The sequence below is a fragment of the Nothobranchius furzeri genome, chromosome 7, assembly GCF_043380555.1.
Source record: "Nothobranchius furzeri strain GRZ-AD chromosome 7, NfurGRZ-RIMD1, whole genome shotgun sequence".
In the NCBI taxonomy this organism is placed as follows: domain Eukaryota; kingdom Metazoa; phylum Chordata; class Actinopteri; order Cyprinodontiformes; family Nothobranchiidae; genus Nothobranchius; species Nothobranchius furzeri.
Window position 1 is genome coordinate 37,276,512 of NC_091747.1, and position 26,720 is coordinate 37,303,231.

General features: G+C 41.6%; 1 protein-coding gene across 1 annotated transcript; it reads right to left on the minus strand.

The window, feature by feature from the left end:
• Positions 1-16,727: 16,727 nt before the first annotated feature.
• Positions 16,728-24,632, minus strand: LOC139061565 (uncharacterized). The gene is made up of 8 exons (XM_070553333.1): positions 24,567-24,632; positions 23,365-23,440; positions 23,233-23,281; positions 20,597-20,748; positions 19,111-20,181; positions 18,175-18,330; positions 17,999-18,091; positions 16,728-17,143 (listed from the first exon to the last, which is right to left on the minus strand). The coding sequence occupies exons 5-8, from the start codon at positions 20,161-20,163 to the stop codon at positions 16,832-16,834; spliced, it is 1,614 nt and encodes a 537-aa protein (XP_070409434.1). The 5' UTR covers positions 20,164-20,181; positions 20,597-20,748; positions 23,233-23,281; positions 23,365-23,440; positions 24,567-24,632; the 3' UTR covers positions 16,728-16,831.
• Positions 24,633-26,720: the final 2,088 nt, after the last annotated feature.

Here is a 26,720-nt window from a genome sequence, read left to right on the forward strand (position 1 = left end):
GAGCTTAAGCTGTAACAAACTGTGGTTTCGAGGCATTTTCCTTCCATTGATTCTCATACCGTAGCAATAGGCATGCTTCAGAAATGTCACAATAAAAGACTTTGCCCTCATATCCCACCCCGTGTTTAAGGGCACTTGATATGGTACCTGCAAGCCACAATGTAAATCACACCATGAGGAGTGTAAAGCACAAGCAGATGGCTGCCGCATTTGAATGGCGTCTGTGTCTGATAGTAACTGTATCGCTCTTAATTAGGGTTGAAATTGTCCATTCTCAGGGGTGGGGATATAAATCAGGTTCTTTAAAACTCCCGTTTCCCTTTCTCTGTATTCAATTTTCTCTTTTATGATTAGCACATGAAATAACAACTTTTGTTCATGTTAGCCCGCTTTTAAACAGACCAACACTGACAGTGATGAAAGTCCCAATTACGACAGCCGCCTGTTTCCTTCGGCCCGTACGAGTTCGTGAATGATCGCTTCATTCTCAGGTTCAAGGCTCAGAGATGATGGGTGTGACTGTCGTATCCCAGGTGACCCAGAGCAGCACCTTGGACCCACAGCACAGCCTTACCCCGCACCAAGCTAATGCTGGCAGCGGAGAACTGAGAGGTTTGGTGAAAGGGTTTTAATGAGAGGCCAGTGCCAGGAATGTATGGGCAGGTTTATTTAGTCAAGCTCAGTGATCTGTTTTTCTAGGATCCTTATTATGCCTAATGAACACAAACACATGACCCAAGAAAGAACGGGACGTCTGGAAAACAACGGTGGTTTAGCTTCCCTTCATCTTTCTTTCCATCTGTTCTTCTTTCTTCTCCAGGCTTCAGCCGCAGGGCTTTACAGGAATATAACTCTAGATTTGATCAGGCGGCTAATCCACCAACACCCAGGCATAACAAACGCCTTTGACTCATACCAGAACAGTAAGAAAGTTTCCGTATATAGACCTTTGTGTGCAGCACACTTCTACCTGTGTTATGCTCCGTGTCAGCGGTCACCAGCCAGGGCACGCTCCATGTGCTCTCTATTAACCTACAGCTGTTTGTGCAACTTCCAAGGAGGTTTTTACATGAAATTACTTGTGGCTCTGTTATGGGTTGTTAGGCACGGCCATGGGGGGAGGATACGGCAGCAGGGAGCAAACCCAGATTTACAAAACGACTGTGGATGAAAGCACACTCACAGGTCAATATGTTAGTCTAGTTGATAAGGTGCAGAGGAAAAACCAGCTGATAGTTTAGTGGAGAGAGGGAAAAACTGGCCTGAAACTGATAAATCTCCGATCTCAATCTTTTTGTGCTTCATGCAAAAAGTTTTAGGATTTAGCTCATGAACAGTTTAGTTTAAGTTGGTTTTATTTGTCCAAGAAAAGTTTGACATAGACATTCCAAAAAGTGTTTGCACCCCTCTGGAAACGATCTGCATCTACCTGGGGCCTAATTCTCTTCAATATCGACAAATGAATGTAGTTCTTCTTCTTGGGCAGCAGGCCAACATGGCTGCTCCTCCCTGCTGTGAGGATGATCGACACCTAGCCGACCCACTTGTTTTTGTTACGGGGATCAGGTAATGTGACTGACAGTCCAACACAATAAAGAGAACCATGACACCATATGTGCTCAACCTAAAACTAAGGGGAAATTCACCCGCTCCGCTGCAGCTTTTGTCTGGCTTTCGCCAAAAGGACGTTATTGAACAACATGAACCCGATAGAAAGCCAATGTAAAGTTGGTTTTATTGTGACTTCGGTGAAGCAAAATAAAAAATGAAAATGAAGAAAACATTAAGAAGGCAGCCTAAAAGCTGTCTTGGACAAGTATTCACGCTGAGATGCTTTTTCAGCTTTGAATGGAGCAGAGCTTCCATTTACTGGCTTTAAAGCCTGGCTTAGAGCTTAAATGTTTGCCTTATAAATCTTATTGCTTTTATATATTTGCTGAATAAATCTTGATTAGCTCAGTACACTATTTCTCTTTTTTGATTTTTTACATGTCCTGTTCGGCTGTGAAGCCATCAGAATTGATGTCTGAGTGCCGAAGACAAGCCTTGCAGTTTTATTCTCATAGGTGCAGCGTCACAGCTTCAGCTATAATGCCAAGCCTGATACCAAAACTTTATTAGAAACATTTTTGGCAGTGTGGTGGCGTCAGCTGGTGTAGGCTAGACAATGCCTGCGCTGCCCCCCGCCAACCACAGAATGCATTTTAACAACATCAACTCCACATTGGAGCAGGCAGAGGGAGACTAAGAGTCTTATCACACTTTTGTTCTCGGTTAGATGCCCAGGGCTGGAGGCTAGGAGTGGGAGTTGGCTGTCTGATTGGGATCTGAGGTGGTGTGCCGCTTTGCTCTTCATTGGGCGGGGGTATCTACTCATCATTCCCCCAGCAGAACTGGGCTAGCTCTGGTGTCTGGGAATGGTTGTGGCTTCTGTGCCGCAGTACCAGGACCAGAGCGAGAAGGGTGTGTATGGGGAGTGTGAGTGGTTGTATGATTTAGTGTCGGGGACGGGAACTTTTTGGGATCTGTTGGGTCCTCGACGGGGTTGGTCGCTGTGTTCCGACCTCAGCCAGCTTGCCAGGCCATGAATGGAATGTCTGGCTCCTCCTCTGGCCTGACTTATACTTCTCCAGAAGTGCAACGCCATGATGTGCTGAGGGTGAAGAAGAAATGCCCAACATTCAAACTGTCCATCTAAGGAGACAGAGACTGCAAGCCTGTGATTGGTCAGAATACCACTTCCTTTAAATTTGTCAGCAGCACTGCCATTCCCCATTCAAAACATACAACAAGCTCCGAAGTTATCTTGCGGCAGACACGAAAGAGACTGGAGAACGTCTCGCAGAAAAAGTGTGATGACACGACTGAAAGAGTACAAAGATACACAGCAAACCTTTATTTGTGGATGAAAATTACTCCCTGGTGAGGTTTTCTGGCCACATCCAACCAGGAGGAGACCCAAAGAAAGACCCCAGGACACGATGGAGGCCAGGGAACACCTTGGGACTGCCTATGAGGAGCTTGTCCAAGTGACTGGAGAGAGGAAGGTTTCTGCTTCCCTTAGGCTGCTGGCCCCGCGACCTGACCTTGGATAAACGGAAGAGAATGGATGGATGGAGGAAAATTTTAAGAAACGTGTGTTTGGAGGTGGTGACTGCATGAAGTGGTGGAGAACGGGGGAAAAATTGTCCATGTTAAAAAGTTCCTGAAATTACTAAACCCAATTCAAACCCACAGTAGTAAAAACAATAAAAGTGGACTAGACATGGGAGCAATGGCGGCATGGTACCCCCAGAAAAGTGCTATGCCTTCTGTTGTCCTGGTGGATAATTGCTTTGCAACACTCCCCCAATAACAAAGAAGTCTGAAAGAAAAACGTCTGTCAGTGCATGTGTGCACCCAAGCTGATGGAGAAGAAGCTGGATGTGATTTTTGACTCAGCTGACGTTTACCTCGCACAGTAAAAATATCCCAAAAATAGGTTTTTATCATCTAAAGAACATTAGCAAAGTCTACCCTATTCTCTCGGGCAGATACGGAGATGCTGATGCATGCTTTTAGCACCAGTAGAATAGACTACTGTAATGCCCTGATTTCTGGTCTTTCCAAAAAAAAGCATCTCAGGTTTACAACTTCTACAAAATTCAGCAGCACATGTCCTGATGAAGACCAGGAGGCGGGAGCACATTACACCGGTTTTAGAATCATTGCATTGGCTCCCCGTATGTTTCAGGATCGATTTGAAGTTATTGTAAGGGTTTTTACAGTCTTAATGGTCTTGGACCATCTTATCTCTCAGAATTGCTTTTACCATATGAACCTTCATGGCATCTGCGCTCCTCTGGCACGCGTCTCCTGGTTATCCCTAAAGTCAGGACACACACTCACGGTCAGGCGTCCTTCGAGTATTACGGCCCTCGCCTCTGGAACAAGCTGCCAGAGGACCTCAGGGCTGCAGATAACGTTGATGTTTTTAACCCTCTGGAAGCAGGCATTGCAGATTTGCAACGTTAAAACCTGCCTACGTGGTTACGCCACATACGTATTTCATGAGCATTTTTTAACTCAGAAGTACCCCTGAAGGACATAGTTGTTCGTCCTTTTATCGAAACTTAATTAGAGCCTGAGAGGGTTAAGTCCAGGCTCAAGACCCACTTATTTAGGTTAGCTTTTATCTAATTATGTATTATTAATTATGTGTTATTTCTCATTTGACATGATTATATTTTATTACTGGCTTTGCATGTTTTATATGATTATATTTTAGCACAGTTTCATCATTTAATAATATTTTTATTTTACTTTCCATATGTTTTATTTATTATTTATTTTCTTACTTAAGCCATTTATATTAGCTCTATTGTTTTTATAGTTTTACTCATTTTAATCCAGTGTTTTCTCTGTGGGGGCCCTCTGCCCCAGGGGCGGTGGTAAACTGTTGCTGCCTGGGTGCTCTACAGGTAGTGTTTAAGTGGAGGTGGGGGTCTATGCTCCCACTCCTCTGAGTGCCCTGATTTAGTGTGGAAGACCTGATGCTACCGGGGCAGATGGCTCCTCTGATGGCATTTCCTTGCCTTACCTTACTTGGCTCATCTGGACTCAGCCGGATATAAATTTTAACTGATGTGTATGTGTGTGTGTGTGTGTGTGTGTGTGTGTGTGTGTGTGTGTGTGTGTGTGTGTGTGTGTGTGTGTGTGTGTGTGTGTGTGTGTGTGTGTGTGTGTGTGTGTGAGTGTGTGTGTGTGTGTGTGTGTGTGTGCGTGTGTGTGTGTGTGTGTGTGTGTGCGTGTGTGTGCATATTGATTGACTGAAGTAAAAACCAGACTTTTGTCTGTCATTAAGTCATTTCTTTGCTCTCTTCAACATTGTTTGTTTAAATTAATCTATATACAGTTTTGGCTTCTTGCATTTAAATAATAGTAATAAAATAGGAAACGGCAGTTTCCAAAGAAGAGCACCCAGAGAAGAGTAAATTATTAAGGATGATCACCTCATTGCTGTAACCTCCCATCAGTAACAGGTGTTTTCTAAAAATCAGTGATGATCTGCCGAAAACGGATCAACAGGGTATCTTACTTACACGGTTAGATGAGATTTGTGATGAAGTTCACCTTCAGGTTCGTTGTTGTCAGTGTGACCCTTTTAAAAACATACTTTTGGTTTACATTTTTACAAACTGTGTTTAATGGAGGTAAAAATAGTTTTAGATAGAGGTTTTTATTCCTTGTTGATTCCATCATAAACCCGAGGAGGAACAAGGGATTATTTACTGCAGATTAGAGCTATTAATCTATTTTATCAAGCACACTACTGTTTATAACAACCTGGGCGTATTTTTATTTGATCATCTGTAAGTCTGTGCTGTAGAAAACTCTAAATAATACTCTATCTTATCGGGCGTTTTGGTATTGGCAAATAAAAGGGAAGATAATGAATCTTAAATGACTGATTGCATCATCTCACGACAAAATTCCATGAACCAAAAACAAAGCAGAGACAAATAAATGGATTATTATTCATAATTCAATAATGGCATTTATTATAATTGGGAAATAAAAAAAACAACATTTTCAGGAGTAGCTCAGCTGTTACTCACCTAAACTGTCATCTGCATTCCTTATAGCTTTGACCTAGAAGTTTATTTAGGGACAGTTTCATTATCATGTTTAATAATTTTAATAGAACTTGCTTGAGGCCGAGTCTTAAAACCGTTAAATTTTTCTTGTCGTCCCCAGTTAGAACTTCCAGGATCCAGACCCCTTGTATGGTAGCTGATTTGTCTCTGCATGGATCCCAGACACCAAGCTCCAGTTGTCTCCTCCTCTCATCTGCTCCCATTTAACAGCACGTTGAATGCTGTTCTGCAGCATGCTCCCATGTCATAAAACACCACTCGTCTTTGCTCTATATCCCTCTCTTTCTCATTGTCTGTCTCTCTCTCTCCCTCTTGTGTCTGGCACCCAAGGTGGAAGATGTTTATCTGACTTTTCTCCTCACTCCTGCTGCAACCACGGAAAAAGCAGCACGCGTCCAAGCTGCAGCTTGGTCCGGACACACAGTCGTCAAATAGTTGAAAAATGAACACCTCAATGGGAACATTCTTGTCTGCGACGCCTCTTCTAATGTCTGCTCGTTAATGTGTGAAATATCTGAAGCGGCTGAGAACTTTGTTGCTTTGAAGCTGCCACTGAACAGGGCAGGACATCACTTCTCTGAGGGATCAGAACTCTGCCCTGGAAAATGTTGGCTCTAAACACGGTGTTCAGCATTACCTCTTCAGCCCTGGACTCTCAGCCCATGGTGAGCAATGGTCCAGGCTGAAATCTGGTTGCTTTTAATCAGGGAGATGAATGAAGGGCAAGCACGGGCCTAATGACAATTAGGGCATGCAGCTACAACTTCTGGACCTGAAAACTTTGAAATCCATCACCCTAAATGAGAGGGAAGCACGCCAAAACCAAACCATCCTCCTTCAGTCTGCTCTTTCTCTGTCCACCTCAAAGAAACAAAGACAAATTGAACGCATGCATTGTTATACTTTATTTAGCTAATTAGACTAAATTAGTAGATTTAGTAAGTTGAAGCCTTTTTGGTTTGAGCGATAACCCACGTCTGTCGTTTCTCTCCTCACATCAGTCCCTCTTTTCTCTAGAGCCCTTCGTCTATCCACGGCACAGCTGTGCTGATGAAATATGTCATTTGTTCAAAGGCTTTTAAGACTGTAAACTTGTTGAAAACAACATTATTGCCTTTTTAATATTAAGAAAATGGTTTCAGGAGATGCTGGTAGGCAGAAAATCTCATGAATTAGATTGATCAGAATAAAACTGGCAGTTTTGCTTGATGCTCATTTCCACGAGACAAATAGTGTCTATTCTACATTTAGTAGGCTACATTTTTATCTAGACAACTGTTTTTCAGTCCTAAATATCCAACTACCCATTGGATTATAAAAGCATTCAGACCACAGCTCAAGCCTGCACCAAACATTCTTTCGAGGCCCTACCTTGTGGGAATCCAACCAACACTCTTGAGTTTTAAGACACCAAAACTAACCACAACTGGCCTTTTTCTGGTGGCGTATTTTTACCCAGTCTCAACTTGGTGTTTTAATGCCTTTTTCCTCCAACCTGGTCAGTGCTGCTCTCTCATTGTGACATGCCTCTGAAATCCATCTCATCATCCCAGACATCAACAACCACCCATTTGGCCTCAAGCCACAAATGTAGATTCCTACGTTGGCCATGATTCTCATTGCCATATTGCTCCTCGGCATCCTGGATGTCTACCTGATGGCTATCATTCCACACGTGCTGGTCTGCTACTCAGAAGTGTTGGGAAACTGGCCTTCACAGCCACAGGGTTTGCTAGCATCACATTCCTTTTCATAATTATCCCATTTTTATTTTCGTTGTGACTCCATGATTGTGTTGACTGACCTCAGCGTCCTATAGCAAAATAAACACTCTACTACACATGTCCCCGCTGGCCTGTGGAAGACCTCCATCCATCCTCTCACAGCTTTGTTGTGTGCTGAGGCCCTGCTCATCTTTGATCTGTGCCGGACACGTCCTGGTCCCGGCCGCCTCTATTTTCTCTTTGTGGTTTTCACTCCAACCACCATCTTGGCTCCAGGCCGGCGCGCTCCTCTCACCACACCCCAGTGGAAGGGGAACACACCTAAGCCATTTTGGGTTCCTGTTGCATGTTCTCTGGAGCTGCTGAACGTAATGATGTGGCTTGGAGGAATTCTCGGTTTCTCTGCCTCACAACGCACATTGTCGAGGGTGCTTCCTGCTTCAGTCTCTCCCGAGCCTGATGCTGGATCACGTTTCCTGAAACCATAATGTGATTTACACCAGCCACAGTCAACTTAATCATCTAGCTGAAGTTATTCCATTAAGCAATTTGATGCTTTTTTGGTCTGAGTGATTTTGGCCCCTGAGAACATCTGAAACACACATTTACAACGTGTGAGATTGTTTATTTTGCACATTATTTGAGTTGCTGATAATGTAGTGTGTAATTTTGTGGTTAACTAGTGGACCAGTTTTAGTTTATAGGCTCAGGGTAAACACTGGTTATTGTGTGTTTCAAACTGAATATGTCCAAAGAACCTAACGTATGTTACTCGGGTTCAACAACGGGTCAGGTTTAAAAATACCTCTCTAATTTTTGAGGTTTCTTTTACTGTGGCTCCAAAAGTAGTATTAGAGCAGTCCTGTAGTTGTATCAGGAATTTCTTTCATTTCTTTAATGTGGTTCTTCTTCATATGCTTTGACATAAAATAGAGAACATGTTCAGATTTATAGCAGGAAATCAAGTCATTATAAGCTCCCAACTGTATTAGTTAAAAACACATTTCATTCATCAGCCACTGCCACTAAACCCACAGCGATAATGAAAGAAGCGGCAGCTGTCTCCTTTAGGTCCTTTGTTGTTCATCTTCTCCAGTGATCAGAGGGTGAGGCCTGACCATGACCCTATAACACCAAGATCGCTTTGAAGACAAGCCAGCTTTATTTAAGTAGCATATTTCATACACAGAATCAATTCAATGTATTTCACAGGTCCCAAAAAAGTTGACACTATAAAGCAGGTTTTTAAAAAAATTTTTAAGTGACAGTGTGTATTTTTCCTGGCGATAGGGGGCAGTAGATACTTAAATCATTGCAAGCAAGCAGTATTTTTCTGTTAGAGTAAATGCGGGCATACACTGTATGACTTTTTCACTCGTAGCATTCAGCTTCAGCTCAAACTGTACGACTTCCTCGCAGAGCAGATCTCACGAGTCATGTGCTCACACTGTACGACCCAGTTCTCGGATGCGACCTGACTGCTCACACTGTACGTCTAGTAGCAACACGTCGGACCTAAAAAACATGCTAAAATAGCAGTTTTTGCGCAACGTGTCTGACTTTTTTGTGTTGTTATTAAATTCTGTTGTCCTTTGGGAGTACTGCAGGAGGACACACGGGGATTTGTCGGGGTTAGATGAGGAAAAAAGAAAGAAAGAAAGAAACAAACAAAGAAAGAAAGTAAATCTGTGTTTTGTGATCAGTTTAATTTGACATAAACACGACAAACACACTTTCTCGACAATCCTTGTCATTGTGTGTGTAAAAAAACATGTAGAAATAAAAATGAACGACGTGTGTTAGTTGGGAAATAGCTGGTAAGTGGGGTTGACGCATGATTGCGCATATGCCATGAGCGGTTCTGGTAATTTTTGGGTCACAGCCGCTCGCAGTGCCGCTTCAACCCTCACGAGGGACGAGCCAAATTTCAACATGCCAGAAGTCCGTGCAAGCTCACAATTGCTGATTGGTAGCTGGTCACATGGTGTTAATTGCTTCTCGTAACCCCTGTATACTACACGACGCTCAGTGTTAAACTTGCTACGATTTTGTGGATTCTCGCACAAGTGGAAAATCGGCTCAAAAAAGTGAAAAAGTTGCACACTGTACGCCCGGCTTAAGACCTTACCAACGGATGCCCATTAGGGTCAAAAAGCCCTGGGGAGTGCAAACTTTAGTCAACTAAAGAGCACATCAGACTCCCTTTCATCACTGGCAACAAGTGAACAGGTAAATGTGTAAAACAACATTCAAGAATGACAAAAATGTTGTAACTGGTTGTTACAAATCAGTAAATGCATTTTGTCCTCATGGGCTCCCGTAGAAGGAAACATGGCTTCTAATATGGCGTCAGCCAGAGACATAGACCCGCTCCCATGTATTTTAGACCTGATTTTTATGGTTGTACAGGTCATTCTAAAAAATTAGCATATTGTGATAAAGTTCATTATTTTCTGTAATGTACTGATAAACATTAGACTTTCATATATATTAGATTCATTACACACAACTGAAGTAGTTCAAGCATTTTATTGTTTCTAATATTGATGATTTTGGCATACAGCTCATGAAAACCCAAAATTCCCATCTGAAAAAATTAGCATATTTCATCCGACCAATAAAAGAAAAGTGTTTTTAATACAAAAAAGTCAACCTTCAAATAATTATGTTCAGTTATGCACTCAATGGGTGTGTCCGAATCCACGGGAAGGATGCTTGTAAGAGGTTGATGACGTCACAGCGCAGCAACGAGTACTGTCCGAATTCCAAGAATACTCATTCCCGCGTCCTCAAATGCGTCCTCGCTCTGCCCACATTTCGAGGATGGGTCTGTTGTCTCCTCACAGGACAAGGCTAACCAAGCATGCTTTGCACGCCGGCTGTGGATTTTCAACAGGAAGAGAAAATGGGGAGAACTACAAAGTTTTAAACGTAAGTTTTTTTAAACTAGCCATAGAAACCTAAAAGGCTCAAAGCGGTTCAGTTTATAGACATATTTTGTTTGTATATTTGTTTTTTAAATTACATTTTAGGCAGAAATCAGCCAAAACGTGTTGTTTTGCGGGTCCCAGTTATTCCCCAGTGTGTGTGTGTGTGTGTGTGTGTAGCGAATTAAACTTGTCATTTGTTTTAAGGACAACGGAGCAAAGAAGCATTTTTATTAAGCTTAGAAGTGAAGAGTGAAGCTGTTTACACACAACCACAGACGTTCTGTGAAAAGTAGTTTTACAATCAGGGATTTACACAGCTGACACGTATTAATGAAGTAAAATAGTTTGTGTGAAGAATATAATTTTTATCTTCTCATGTGGATAAATGTAAAAATGTGTTTATTGCCTTTTTGTCACCTGCGATCTGATTTTCTCTGTAGGACTGCAGGTGTCCAGGGTCAGGAGAGGCTTTACCTGGTGGTCATCCTGGGAGAGAGGCCTTCTACTGTCATCATGCTAATGTTATTTAGCTGTTTGATATTTGAACACATTTATTAAAACAAATACTAACTGATAACTCTTTCTGGTCATTGATTTTATCACCAGTTTTATTATTCCAGATGTTTTTGAACATGTTACATGAACAGAAAATGAAAACATGTTAAGGAGACAAGATTATTTATAATACGTTACACTTATTTACAGACCAGTTATGTACGGTTAAAGCAGGATTAACCTGAGTGACTCTTCCTGGATCTCGTCTCGTCTCGTCTCGTCTTCCTCCGCTTATCCGGGTCCGGGTCGCGGGGGCAGCATCCCAACTAGGGAGCTCCAGGCCGTCCTCTCCCCGGCCTTGTCCACCAGCTCCTCCGGCAGGACCCCAAGGCGTTCCCGGACCAGATTGGAGATGTAACTTCTCCAACGTGTCCTGGGTCGACCCGGGGGCCTTCTGCCGGCAGGACATGCCCGAAACACCTCCCCAGGGAGGCGTCCAGGAGGCATCCTGACCAGATGCCCAAACCACCTCAACTGGCTCCTTTCGATCCGGAGGAGCAGCGGTTCTACTCCGAGTCCCTCCCAAATGTCCGAGCTCCTCACCCTATCTCTAAGGCTGAGCCCGGCCACCCTACGGAGGAAACTCATTTCGGCCGCTTGTATCCGCGATCTCGTTCTTTCGGTCATTACCCAAAGCTCATGACCATAGGTGAGGATTGGGACGTAGATCGACCGGTAAATCGAGAGCCTGGCTTTCTGGCTCAGCTCCCTCTTCCCCACGACAGATCGGCTCAGCGTCCGCATCACTGCAGACGCCGAACCAATCCGCCTGTCGATCTCCCGATCCCTCCTACCCTCACTCGTGAACAAGACCCCGAGATACTTAAACTCCTCCACTTGAGGTAGGACCTCTCCCCCGACCCGGAGGTGGCAAGCCACCCTTTTCCGGTCGAGAACCATGGTCTCAGATTTGGAGGTGCTGATCCTCATCCCAGCCGCTTCACATTCGGCCGCGAACCTACCCAGCAAGAGCTGAAGGTCAGAGCTGGATGAAGCTAGGAGGACCACATCATCCGCAAAAAGCAGAGACGAGATTCTCCTGCCACCAAACTCGACACACTCCACACCACGGCTGCGTCTAGAAATTCTGTCCATAAATGTGATGAACAGAACCGGTGACAAAGGGCAGCCCTGGCGGAGTCCAACCCTCACTGGGAACAGGTCCGACTTACTACCGGCTATGCGGACCAAACTCACGCTCCTCTGGTAAAGGGACTGAATGGCCCTTAACAGAAAGCCACCCACCCCATACTCCTGTCCCAAAAACTAGTTTCCTTGTCCGGGGATTGGACCGCCAAGGCTCCCGCCTTGGTCTGCCACCCGATTCACATTGCACCGGACCCTTCATGTTCCTCCTGCGGGTGGTGGGTCCACAGTTGGACGAGCCCATGTATCCGGTTCGGGCTGGGCCCGGCCGGGCCCCATGGGCGAAAGCCCGGCCACCAGGCGCTCGCTCACGGGCCCCAACCCCAGGCCTGGCTCCAGGGTGGGACCCCGGTAACCCTCCGGGCCGGGTACTCCGACTCTTCGTTTTCACCACCATGAAAGATCCTTCGAACCGTTCTTTGTCTCACCCTTCACCTAAGACCAATTTGCCATGGGAGACCCTACCAGGGGCACTAAGTGCCCCAGGCAACATAGCTCCTAGGATCATTAGGGCACTCAAACTCCTCCACCACGATAAGGTGACGGTTCAAGGAGGAGAAGAGGAGGAGTATGGGTCTTCCTGGATCATTTATTTAAACTGAGTGAGCAGGAAGTCTTTAACAGGGCAGCTGGATCTGCTGCAGGAGGATCCAGACGTGGATGGTGGGCTGGAGCAGACCTGTGGCTGGACGTTTCTGGCCAGACGAACATCATACAGGACGGTCTGCAGAGAGAGCTTTGGGACGCTTCCTCTCACTGTCCACTCCATCGTCCATCTACAGGGCCTGCTGGGCTGGCTCAGACGACGGCTGTTACATCTCTAAGATGTATTCAGAAATATGAAATGAGGAGATGGTCCATGGATCCACTGGTATAACAATTGTGACTCTTCAGCAAATAAAACCACAGTGTTGTTTTTAATAGAGGTTCTACATAAATGACTTGCCTGTTAACAGTAGTGGTGGTCTGCTGGTACCTCCTGCAGGACAGAGCACCACTGACCTCCTCCACACACATCTTCCTCAGGCTCATCCTCCAGACTCACAACTTCACCAGCACAGAGGCAGATGTGCAGCACAGTGCATGCTGACCTGCAATAGATTAAAAAAGAGTTTTTTATTGAAAAATGTAAAACAAAATGTATAACCTGCAGTACACTGGTTCTGTTCAGTTTAAAGAAAAGCAGCAGGGAAAACCACAGAGAATTTACATTTTTAAGGCACATTTAATCATTATTAGGCTTAAGTTGAATAAACAAAAGCACATTGAAAACACTTCAATGCTATTTTATTTAAAAGCCTGTTTTTTAAACCATGTTATCCTCATTTGATGCAAAATAAGTTCTAAGGTCCAATTTACATTAGAAAACATCCTACTGCATTCAACATTTATAATGCATTTGGTTTATATTAATTACCTACATGATAATACTCTGTAGTAATGTGTTGTGTACATTTCACCAGTTCATTCTGTAGCTTAAAACACACATGAAACGATCTAAAGTTAACATGTAAGTCCTGAAAGCTTCTAGAATAAACAAAGTGACTGTCATGGTCCGTGGTGAGCTGCCTGCCTGCAATCCTGTTTTCTCTGAGCCTTGTCTGCAGGTGGGCGTCTCTGAGAGCTACCAGCTGCAGCTGACCCTGTCATCAAGGCCCAGGGGATTTAAGGAGCAGTATGACTACACCATGCCGGATGATTACTCAGTTTGGGTAGCTCTGGCCTCCAACCTGTCTCAATCCTGTGTACCTTGCTAGATCTCATGTATTTTGCTAGATAACTTGCCTCCTGACAAGTCGTGACGACTCTTCCCTGCTCTCCTCCAGGTTACGCTCCACACTCCATCATCTCCATACCAGCTCAGACTCCTGCACTCCTGATCACACTGCCGCCTCCTCTGGCCGCCCGCTCTCAGTCACTCACCTGCCCTCCTCAGCCTCCGCTCCTACATAATCTCTGGATTAATCCTCAGCTCACCCGGAGCCAGTGGCGGAGCTTGATATGTGCAACATGTGCGGCCGAACAGGGCGGCAGTCTGCAGGGGGCGGCATTTAATTTCCTTTTTTTTTTTTCTAAAAAAAAATTTTTTTTAGCATCAACCAATACATAAACAAAACATAGAAATCACATGTTCTTAATAATAATAGTGATGATAATAATAATATCTCTGTAATAAAAGCACAACAAAGTGTAGCCCATATTAACTACTCCCTGTCACATGACCCACGTCAGCTTTTGTGAGGTCCCTCTCCTGATTGGCTCCTTCCACGTCGCGGCAAAGCTGGCTGTGGGGGAATACTTCCGGGCTCGACTCCTGCTGTGGCTGTAAGCTTGTTGCTTTAGAACGGCGTTGGAAAACAAAGCGTTTTTCTCCCCTTAATTCATTTATACTCTCATTTTACCTCAGCAGTAAGTGTTCTTAACATCTACCAATAACACCCTTTTACTTGTCAGTGACCAGTCGATCGTTTTCGCTATAAAAAATGACCTTGTTCGGCGGAGTTCCCACCGCGAGCAGAACTTCGGTTCAAAAACGCTGTTTTTGAAACACTTTTATTTACTTAAGCACTTTAATGGGCTTAACTTGAAACCAAGAGCAATCGAATGTTTATTGTTATGTGTTGCCTTGAATTCGGCTATGCTGTCTGTCAGACAGTTGTTTTCCTTTATTGTTGTTTTTGTATTTGTTTGTAGCAAACGCTACTGGAATGTATAGATTGAGCTACGTAGCCAAGATGATTAATAATTGACCTGTTGTACATTCGTGATATGTTTACCGGTAAACTGAATAGAACTTGATGTGCTAATGAACGTTTCTCTGGCCTACAGGTCAGGTTTTTTTTCCCCATGTTGAACTGATCTTCTTCATATTGAAGTGGCGAGCTGGTAGGGGGGGGCGTCGGTGTGGGGTGGCGGGTGGGGGGTGGGGGTGGGGGGGGGGTCACAGGGGGATCTCGCACATGGCGCCATTTAGGCCAGCTCCGCCTCTGCCCGGAGCTGACCAAAGCCCTCCCCGTGTCTATTACAACTACCAGAAAATGGTAAGCTCCCGCCTGTTACAAAATCTCCAAATTATTCCACTGGATACTCACTCTGTCTCCCTCCTCAGAATCTCGCTCTGGAATCCTGTTACCTGCACAAGCATCTTCTGTTCCCGTTACTCCTTTAGTTCCTCATTTAAAATAAAATCATTTTTTACACTCACCTGTTTCCGCTGTTGATTCTGCATGTGGTGAAGAAATTGCTACCCAACATGAGAGTTACTTTACCTGAAAACGGTTGTGAACAAACACTGCTGATGGACGTGAAGTTGCTGTAGCTCCTTAATATTCCTGCTCGATTTTTGCTATTTTTAGGTTTTCCCTTTAGGGGTTCCCCTTAGGTTTTTGTGTCCTTGTGGTCCCCAGTCCCCTCCAGGTTTCCTCTCAGGTTCCTTTCTAGTCACTCCCCATAGTTTTCTATAGGTTCAAGTTTTCATTAGTCTCCTTTAGTTTGTGTGTTTTCCTTCTCCACTTGTTTATTTCTCCCTCGCTCCTCAGGTCTTTAGTTATTTATATTTTGGTTCTCCTGTGCCCTGAGTCTTTTAGGTTTATTTTTGTAGTCTCATACGTTATAGCTTATTCCCCTCCTCTGCTTAGTTTTCCCTTCCCATTTGGTTCACTCATAAAAATTAGTCATTGAATGAACTCAATTTGATTGATGGCAGGTTTTCCACATAATACATTTATTTTGGTTCAGCCAAATCTACATACATCAAGACAATTTAATTAAATTGAGTCAGTAAAACACAATTTTTTAAACACATTTAAAAGGAAAAATATTACATTAATAAGATGTGAAAGGTTTTTGTTGGTTCAACTCAATACAGTGTCATTCATTTGAGCTAGATTTTCTTTCGAAATGAAATGATTATGTTAAGTTCAACTAAATCATAATTTTAATCACCCGAAAACTAATTTAATTATTAAAATAATGACAAAATAAATTTTTTTTTTCAACTCAGTTTTATTCACTTGAATTAAAAGCAGAAACAGAATATTTTGTGAATAAACATACATGTCACATGGTCACATTAACATTAACAAAATCAAAGTGCTCACAAAAAAGTGCCTTACATTTGAAATGAATATCAAATCTGAATAGCACACACCTTTTGTATTACTAGGTAAGACTGAAAACAAACTGGAATTTGTAAAATCCGATTTCACATAAGAATCATTGTGTATATATTTATAGTGTCACTTGCAGGTAGGTTTTCAGCAAATTCACAATGATAACCTATAATAAACATTGCAATCCACACCATATTATGCCACTGAACATTTTAAATAACCCAAAAATACTTAAATACAAATATATATATATATATATATATATATATATATATATATATATATATATATATATATATATATATTTTTTTCCATTAAGAACATTTGTGTTACCAAAGGGGAGGTATTTTAATAATAAAAAAAAAACTTTCAACTTTACTTCTCTAAAACCAATTACATTCAAACTTTTACAAGCTTATAAGAACAGGAACACCAACTTTAAAACACTGGAAGACAAACTCGTCAACATTTGTTTTGTCTCTTTGAAAATCCCAAAAGCAATTAAAAAGAAAATGCTGGTTAAAACCATTAAACTTTTTTGGAGCTAAATTCCCACAGTCCTTTTATCTATCTATAGTAGTATAGATTAAGGGTTACATCACTCACAACAGAACATCAGACAAAAATAGACAACTTCCATTTTTCAAAAAAGAAAAAAAAAAAGGTCACAGTTTGAACAAAAGAGATACAAAGGCCAAAATCAACTTTTGTGCTGGGGTCTTGTTTGCCTAAGCAAGCATCTTCAATTTCATTTGCTGCATCTTTGTACTGAGCCTTTGTCCATCCAGATTCATTAAAATCTTCTGACAAAACTCGAAAGTGTACTTGAGGTCATTTGGATAGCTCAGATCAAGTGCATAAATCAGTCCAAAGAGGACGATGAATGCCATGATGACACTACCGAGGTTGTTCTTAACTGTAGTACCTTCAATGACAACTCCAACATCCTCTGGCTCCTGAACGCCTTCTCTTCGGATGGTGTAAATGCCCATGACAGTTGCTGCAGTGGATCTCAACCGTTCATCCTCAGTGGAGGAGGTCTGAAAAACAGGATGTTTCAGGTTTAAGGGCTCTGTCACTTGGAAGGGGACATATTATGCAAAACTCAGCTTTGTATCCTTTTGTGCTGAAACATGGGTCTCTACTGCCTCTATAAACACTCCAAACATGAATAAAACCCATCAATCTTTTTTCTATCAATAGTTTGGGTTTAGGTATTATGTGCCTCCCCTTGGGAGGGGCTTGAAATAAGAGCAGCAGCTTCTTAAGTGTCTATAGGTGTGTGTGTGTGTGTGTGTGTGTGTGTGTGTGTGTGTGTGTGTGTGTGTGTGTGTGTGTGTGTGTGTGTGTGTGTGTGTGTGTGTGTGTGTGTGTGTGTGTGTGTGTGTGTGTGTGGGTGGGTGGGTGGGCTGGGTCAATTTCCCTTATTTCATGACAAGTGGGAACCTTTTGAAACAGCTTGTTTTAGGCACATTATTCTGGAAACCAGAAGATTGCTGTAATGCCAGAGACACTAGTCAGTGTCTCGATGCAATCTGCTGGGTTCCTTATATAGAAGACTTTTTACTAATTGGCATAATTAACTGAACTTCATTGGAGTGTTTACTTTATTAAGTGCCTTGAGATGACTGTTGTTGTGATATACCGCTATATAAATAAACTGAATTTAAACACTGACAGAAAATGGATGAATGTTTTCTTCACATTTACCGTTTATAGAGGCAGTAGACATAATCTGTCCCCTTAAAAGGTGCTCTCCAGTACATGTTTCAACAATGACTATTAAGAATAATACATATTTCACAATTATATTGTCTTATTTGAATATATGAGCATTTTGCGTGCGATGAACCTAACTCAAATTGAAGCTATAAAATAAAGTGTGATAAGCGTACCAGATACTCCTTGAACAGTAGGTCTGGGTCTTCATTAAAGTAGATCACCAGGCTTTTAAGAGTATGCTCCCTCTTTATGTCGATGTCATCACACTAATGCAAGGGTGAAAAAAAAGGCTGAAAAAAATGTAATTGATTGATTGTATTTAATTGATGGGTTTATTATTAGTACTGACCAAACTACTGATCGCCATGATATCCTTGATCTTTTGGCCCTTTGATCCTTTGCTCCCCTCAAAAATTTTCATCAGCTTGTCTGTTAAATTGTCCAGCTGAGCCAAGAACTTTGCCTGCAGGGGTTTTGTAGTGATCCGCAGGAACTCTGCATTCACCTGGAAATAAAACATACATAAACTTCTTGTTTACTATATTTAAATACAGACTGCTGAATCAACAAACTGAAAGTTGCTAAACATTTGAACCATCAGTGAAGTTTGTCAAGACCTAAACTGATTGTAGCGGAGTTCTAAGTTTGACATGTGTCCTTTTTCATGACAACAGCATTCAAAGTTAATTTAACCTTTTCTTACAATACTGTTATAGGGGTTTCCCAACAGCACTACTCAGCATGACTCAAATGGTTGTGGTTTGGTTAGACAGCCTTTTCCAACTGCATAATTCGCTATTTTCCCCAAAATTTTTAGTACCTGCTTCATTGTGGTTCATGTTGAACATCACCCCCATTATTGTGCTGTAGTGCTCCTAAATTATACTTCACACTGTTTACTGTTTACCTAGTGTTACTTCTGTCTCCAATAAAGATAATGACTGCAACTAATGTCACTTAACTAGTGTTTTTTTTTTCTTCACAGATTTGTCAGGGAAAACCAACTATACTGATGTGAGCTGTGTTAACCCACACTGTACTGAGCTGTTTTGGCTGAGTAGTGCTGCTGGAAAAAGGGCTTCAAGTCACCACCCTTACCACTAGGACCACTACGTTTTTCACTAAAGTTTAGTTTAAATTTATTATAATTTGGCTAAAATACAGACAAAAGGTTTTTTTGCTCAAATCTTCAGTCCATCTACAGAAAAATATTCAGTAATATAGTTAAAAGCACTTACAAAACAAACAATACTTAAATTTGTTGATACACAAGCATTTAACTTACTTCACTTTCCTTGAAAAGGGCAGGCCATCTGTTCATGAAATCTCTGATCATCGGCCTCTGTTCCACAATCTCTAGTCGTCTATGGGAGAAGGTTCTTTCCATTTTTGCTTTTATCACTGCTTCATTGTCTCGCTTTTTGATTTCTGAGAGTAGAGCCACTCTTTCAGTTTCCAAGCTTTCAGTGCTTTCACCTTTTGGGGGTAAAGGGACATAATAGACCTCTGCCTTTCTTGGTTTTTTGATGTTGGCAGCAGTTTTTCCTTGGCCTTCCCGTTTGTGCTTTAAGGAATTCACACGGATTTCAGGATCACCAAGCCGCCCAAGCTTTGTTCGATAGTTTTGCATTTTGTACTTCAGAGATTGTTTCCATCCCCAAAATCCAGTCTTAGATCCTAGCTGCCCTAAACAAGGATGGGTCCTTGTCAGTGCTGCTGCCACCTCTTCACATTGATAGTCTTTAGGATATTTTGTGTATTTCAGCATTTCTTGAGCTAATCCATCAAGGATGACTCCCTTCAGTTTTATGCCAGGCTTGAAGAGTGTGCCATTTGCTTCATATTCTGCATTTTTCTGCTGGAGTTCCAATTCCACGTCATATGTGAATTTAGGGACCACAAACACATTGGGCCAGGAAAACTGTCTTGTCGGTTGAACATCTGGTGATGAATGAGGGGTTGATGTGTATAGGGTATCATCACTGCAGGATGAAACTAAAGAAGGCCCAGGGCTGGAAGTTCCTTGGCAAGTGTAAACACTGCTGTTTGTGGATGTCTCAACTGGGTACAAAGTGATGAATTGTTCCTCAAGTGTGGGTTTAGGATTGTATATCACTTTCAGTGTGCCTTTATCTTTTACATCAGACACTGAAGTTAAGTTCATAAATGCATTAAAGTCTTCATCCATGTACTGCAAACGGAAGTCTTCTTTCAAATCGAAGAATGTCTTTACCAACATATGGAGTTCTGATAATGTTGCTGGAATTCCAGAGTCCAGATGCATTTTCCTGGAGTCTGACACATCCCCAAAGATGATTCTGAGAACAGGGCTTGCCATTATGGGACAACCTTTACTCTGGAACGGAAAAAGCACAGCCAAATGATGGCATGTTTAATCAACATAAATACAGCTCTAGAGGGATTTTTATTCCAGTTAGGTTTATCAACATCACGCTCTGAAACCACATACATTTCTAAAACCTTTATATGATTCTTCTGGTATGCTAACCCAGCAGTGTTATTTTTATTAACTTTTCAGTGTCACCTAAGAAAGTGTGCTGCTGGGTCTCCCAGAGCTGAAAGAAGCTTCCAGGACGACAATGGAGAGTCTGGCTGTTTCATGCCGGACACAACTATAAGCAAAACCTTCAAAGAGTTTGCTTTCCAGAGCTTATTGTCAGGCATCCTCCAGCAGAGGGGTTGTTCTTTTAAGAATCTTTACAATCTAAATTTAAGAAATCTTAAAAGCTATGTTATTGAAGAAAACTTACCCTTCACGATGATGAATCTCTTTAACATCACCAAGCGTAGTCCCTCCACAATGTAGTCCGCAAGGGGATATGGGTCTTCCAAGTCACCAAGCTCAATTATGGCCAGCTCTCTAGTGGATGGGGTAGACAGCTCAAATCCACCATAATGCTCCCTGTACCAAGAACATAGTTCCCTAACTATGAAACACAGTTTCTTCTCAACTATGCACAGCTGAATGATCTCATTAAATTTTGGCAGCCCATTTACAGTTCCGTGAACAATAAGCATGCCTTGACTGTAATGCATACCATTGTAGGATACCTTCTTCAACAGAGCAACTTCAGAAATAGATGGGTATCTTTCCATCAAAGCAGACACTACTCTGTCATTAAGAACCTCAATGGGCATAACAGAGGCATTTCTAACTTCCAAGGAAGACTTCTTGTAATTAGAGGAATGTGTCTGATGGGCAATCATGAACTGATGTTTAACAGCTAATGAGAAAGGTATGTTTTTGAAGCAGTTTGTATGTCGTGCAACCTGCTTGAAAAAACTATGCTTTGCCTCGAATCGCATGGTCCATAGAGAAATGAGAGGTCCAAAGCATTTAATCATTTGTGGATAGTGCTCCAAATAATGATGCTTTGGCAACAGATTTACATGTGGAAAGAGATCAAGATAGAGCTGCCTATGATCACAGATCTTGGCCTCAAGAAAAGCTATGGTTTCATCTGTGTGGACATGGGCAACAACCAACTCAACTATATCTTTAAGATGTAGAATTACCTGCCATGCTGGCTCATCAACTGGCAAAAGTGGCCCTATGATTAAAGGAAGCAACCTCAGCAAGGACCAATTTTCATGAGCATTGCCCCCTATTGTGTTTTTTGAAGAATAAGTATGTGGTATGGCATGAGGTCGATTTGTTTTGTCACCAAATTTGTATGGAAATTTCTGGATCAATGTGTTAAGTTTGTCAAGTGTGAAGTATTTTTTGGTGATTAATAAGCTAATACAACGTGCCAGTTCCGTGGGAACAATACCTTCAAAGATATCGTGGACAATATCTGGGGGATATCCAGTGCTGACATGAAAATGTGAGAGATTCTCTGTCAACACACACTGTTTTTTTACACCACAAACAGCAGTTGCCTTTTCTTGAGCACAGCGGACATGAATTTCATGGACCTCTTTGGTTCGAAGTTGGAAAATCCCTGACATTACATCCTGATTCTGAAATTCTGATTTGTCTCCAGTACAAAACCTACAAATGGATCCACCAGAAAAACTTTCAACAAATCCACCAATACCATGAGCTGAAAGATTGTCTGCTATTACACATTGGACAGAGCCTTTTACAAATTTACCAAGCTGAGACACAAAGACACCATGCTTTTCTAAAATGGTCAAGTCTTGAATGAGAGGCTCCAATACTTTCACGAAACCAAAAGCTTTTGTGTCATCTGACTTGCAAAGTACAGCTAAATAAATTGAAGTTAGTGCTGAATGGGAACCTGGTGGTAAATTCCCCAAAACCCAATAGACACCACAGAGTTTATGCTTTTTACGAGATGTCCCAAGCGGGTTACAAATCTCAAAATCATCAATGTAAAGATTTACAGCAATTCTTAACTCTTCACCACAGAAAAAACTGTTCTGCTTGTAGTACTCACCATCTCTAACTGTTCTGTATTCTTTAGAAGTCAATTGCGTGTTTTGACCCTTCTGGGCTACAAGAAGTTCAAGAACATCTTTCTGAGAAAGCAACTGCTGCAGAGATCGTAATAAAGGAATGTACTGATAGGTCCGATTCCTCTGAGCATCTAGTATGTACTCTATTGGCTCTATAATACCAAAATGTGAACAGTAATACTGTTTTCTTTTATATGCAGTAGCAAGAGGGCCGTCACTTGCAATGGCTACGCAAACAGGACTAGATCTGCAAACAATAGAGGAAATCTCATCAATTAAAGACTCTTCAATTTGTAGCTGATTATTTTGAAATACACCAGAAATAACTGTTTTTGTGGCATGTAAAGATGCCGTACTCAATAAGAAATCGAGTTCAGACAACAGTTCATCAACAACTGTTGTTGGGACATGAATGACATTTTCTAACTTCAGTAAAAGGCAAGCAATTCTTTCTTCAAAGTAATCTGAAGTAACTAATTCTACCGGTTCATGACAATCTACTTTTTCTTGAAGAGTATCTGTTGTCCCAGCCTTAAACAAATCATCTTCAGAACTCCCTGACTGAATCAAATGATTACGTATACAAATATTATCTCTAAAATCATGAAGGGAGTATTTGTTGTGTTTTCTGTATTTGTGTGTCTGAAATGTACTGTATATATTAGTTTCAAATTCACAATTTTTAAACAAACATTGGACAGTTTGGTGACGCCTGAGATGTGTATTTATGTGTTGGAAAAAATTTCTCTCTGAAATATATTCTCTGCGTGAGCAAATAGGACACTGAAAAATAGATTGTTCTGATTTGTTTTGTGTTGTTTGTTCTGAATGATTTTTGTACGTGTGATTTAACAATTTAGTCCATGTAGTAAAGCTACATGGACAATCGGAGTACGGACAGGGAAAGCGATTAACACCTCTTATATGCCCATGAGCCTGTCTAAAATGTTTCAACAACAAATACCTGCTAGATAATTCTAAACTGCAGCTTTTACATGTCCACATCCAAGTACCTGAAAGAAAAAAGATGATATCAGTGAAAAATAAGTTTATACAATTCCAAAACTGTTTTACACAAGGGAAATGTGTTACTTACCAACAATTAAAAGTTGCCAGATAACTTGGTGACTTAATGATGTAAAAATGATGGTCACGCTTCAAAATAGATCACGCTGTAAAATAAATCAGAAAACATTTTAATTGGTAAAAGAATAATTTCATGATTTTTTTTACTTGTCCCTTACAGTGTTCCCATAATAACATCATGAATATTTCCCTAATATAGGCAACAATAAAAGCTTTGGACACAGATAGAAGTGGCAGAGGTTCAATACAGTCAGACAGAACAGTTATTAGTAGGCATGTTTAGATTTTCTAGTTTAAAGAGACCATGAGAAGAATGTCAACAAGTGGCGATTTGTGAAAGGTTTCACTAATGATAATGTGTAAATGAGAAACATATGTAATTAAAACAAATATATCCCCCTACGTTACCTTTTTCATGAAAGGTTACGTTTGGAATGCAACAATTTCAACAAAAAAGGTGGGTAAAAAAGGCAGTAATTATCCATGAAGAGGTATCAGTTAGATTTATTTCACCTTATGAGAGCGCATGCCGCGACATATGCGCGTTCACGAAGCCGTGTTTTTCTTCAATTAGCTATAAGTTAAGTTAGGGGCTGGAAACGTTTCTGACCATAAACGCTCCTTCTCTCTGCATTTGTTAGGCGGCACGTCATCGTAGTTCTACACTGAGTCGTTCAATAATACCGGCCTGCATAGCCATCTTTTTGAGAACCAGTATAAGGAGCGGGGAAACTTCTGAGGGCAATACGATATGGGCTCACTGTCCTGGGGAATAACTTTCCGCGATGGCCCGCCATACTTCACTGGTTCTGCAGTGCTCTCCCCTACAAACTGTCATCCGCCTCTCCTTCCAACGCTTCCCCCTGACACAGCATTTTCTGATAATCTAGGCGGTATCAAGTAATAAATAATGAAGGCTACGTCCACACGTACCCGGGTATTTTTGAAAACGGAGATTTTTCTATGCGTTTGCACCTTTCGTCCACACGTAAACGGCGTTTTCGGTCACTGAAAACGGAGATTTTTAAAAATGCCACTCAGTTTTTGCATTTACGTGTGGACGAGGAAAACGGAGGAAACGCAGCATCAAAGGTGTGCGCGTTTTTTGACATCACACTGTGCGCCACGTTATTGTTTCGGTTAAATGAATTCCTACAATGGGGCACAAAATACTGTTACTCTGTGTACTCTATGCAGTGTTTAAATGCTTACATATACAGTTACTGTCCCTCCACACATACGACTCGGTTCTACTGCTATTCGCCATCTTTGTTTACTATTTCAAGCCGAGTCTTCTAGACTTCTGATTGGCCAACATTTCTACACGGTTAGGAATATATCGCCACCTGTTGCTTTGGGATGTTCCTAGCAGCGTTTTACTTCATTTTTGCGTTTACCTGTGAACGGGATTATTTTTTAAATGAAAACGGAAAATCTCCGTTTTCAAAACTACCCATAAGTGTGGCCGTAGCCGTAATCTTATATAATAATACATAGGTTTGAACCTCCCGGGAGTGCGCATTGTGCTGGCTGCAGTTACACTTCCGGCCACATGGTTAGCACCCTCAGTAAACTATGCAGTGCTTTTAAAGACACCTCAAAACAATACTTTCTACTAGAAAATGGCATTATATAATAATAACGCAGAATACCACATTACTAGATTATAAAAAGAAAACAGTAAGAAAGAAGTTAGCTATAGGACATCATCTTTCATTGAGCACATGGCCGCTTGCTAGCTGCTAATAAGCTAGCACAGGCTCCGAGTAAATAAAGTTGGCAGCTACAAGCACAGGCTCCGAGTAAATAAAGTTGGCAGCTACACAATTTCTCCTCTAAAACAAGGCACTTTTGAAAAGACCTGTCTATATTGTCAAAAAAGTATTCAAGCAGAGAAGAGAATGGTAGCACCACCCAAAGTTCAAAAAACAACTGTTACAAGCTTCTATGATAAATAGCATTGCCATACATTCAGCTCATAAAGAAGTACACAATTGGATATATGAAAAAAATAATATGTTACCTTACCTGAAAGTGTAGTTTTATCCAAAAAGTACAGAGGCCAAGAGCAGCTGCATTCATTTAGGTGATCCTGAAAGAGCGCAAAATGTTCGAAGAGGGCGGACCGTTGTGTAACTCAATAACTTTGTGTTCTTGTAACAAAGACTGCTTTGAGAGAAAATAATTTAGGTTCACCACGCGAATAATAATTGCAGTAAAGCTGGAGTGCTACATTTGAGTTGAGTGCGATTAAAAAAAATGTTTAAGCTTAAAGAGGGGCTCGAATTTTTTTCTTTGAGTTTACAAATGCCCAAGTGCAAAAATGTACTCCCCCTACTGCCAGTGCCCCAACAAACTCATTCATTTTGTGTTCAGAATCAGCCTCTGCTGGTTTAGAATAATTTTAGGTTTGCACAAAGAAAATCAAATTAATTTGGTATTTTTTAATTACATTTATGAACAACTAACAAAATTTGTATGTGTTCTTTGAAAGAAGGACCTGAATCTGTTTTTTGAGTGTTTATTGATTTCATCAATTGGTGTCAACTGTTTCAACTTAATAATAAAAGTCATATGTCCCCTTTAAATCAAACCTCCAGGAAACTGAATTGAATGTGTAGTGTTTGATCTTAGAAAAAGCTGTTCAAGCTAGCTACATTTTGGTAATGAAAAAAACAAAATACATTCATGGTTTCTTCCAGATTCCCTCTGAATTCACAGAATTAGTTGGCTGCAGAAAACAGGAAAACACCTGCCTGTGAGACACACACACACACACACACACACACACACACACACACACACACACACACACACACGCAGATCTGAAAAGCTGCTAAGGTCAACATTGCCCTGACCCACTCCACACCATACCCATACAAAGTCTTTCATACACCCCTGAGACAAAATTATTTAGATGTGTTGTTTAGTTCACATTTCCATTTAATCAGCCACAAATGTAACTCCAGATTATAATGAATATAATATATAATGTTTATAGGGCTGCCACGATTAGTCGACGTGTCACGGCGTCGAAACAACAAATAGTCGACGCGTCGTTCTCGCCTGCCATGGCACGTTTGGCGTTTGCTTCCTGCCTCTCTGCTCAACGCACTAGGCGCCATCCGTGTCAGCCGCTGCTTACATAAGTCGAGGCACATGCGCAGTAGTGCCTCTGCAGCTCAGTATTCGAATCAGAATCAACGGAGAAATAACACATGATGGAGAGTCGGCAAAGGAGCTCAAAGGTTTGGGAGCATTTTATTAAAACAACTGAAAAGCAAGTAGAGTTCAAACTCTGTACGGTGAAACTCTCGGGAGCACGTCGGTGATGCACGTGCATCTTAAAAGGACGCACGTGATGGT

Excerpts from the sequence above, each read along its gene's own strand:
- LOC139061565 (XM_070553333.1), bottom strand. The coding sequence starts at position 20,163 with ATGGCAAGCCCTGTTCTCAGAATCATCTTTGGGGATGTGTCAGACTCC. Across the intron at positions 18,092-18,174 it reads TCATGGCGATCAGTAGTTTG|TGTGATGACATCGACATAAA; the intron begins GTCAGTACTAAT and ends CCCTTGCATTAG. Across the intron at positions 17,144-17,998 it reads TACTGTTCAAGGAGTATCTG|ACCTCCTCCACTGAGGATGA; the intron begins GTACGCTTATCA and ends CCTGTTTTTCAG.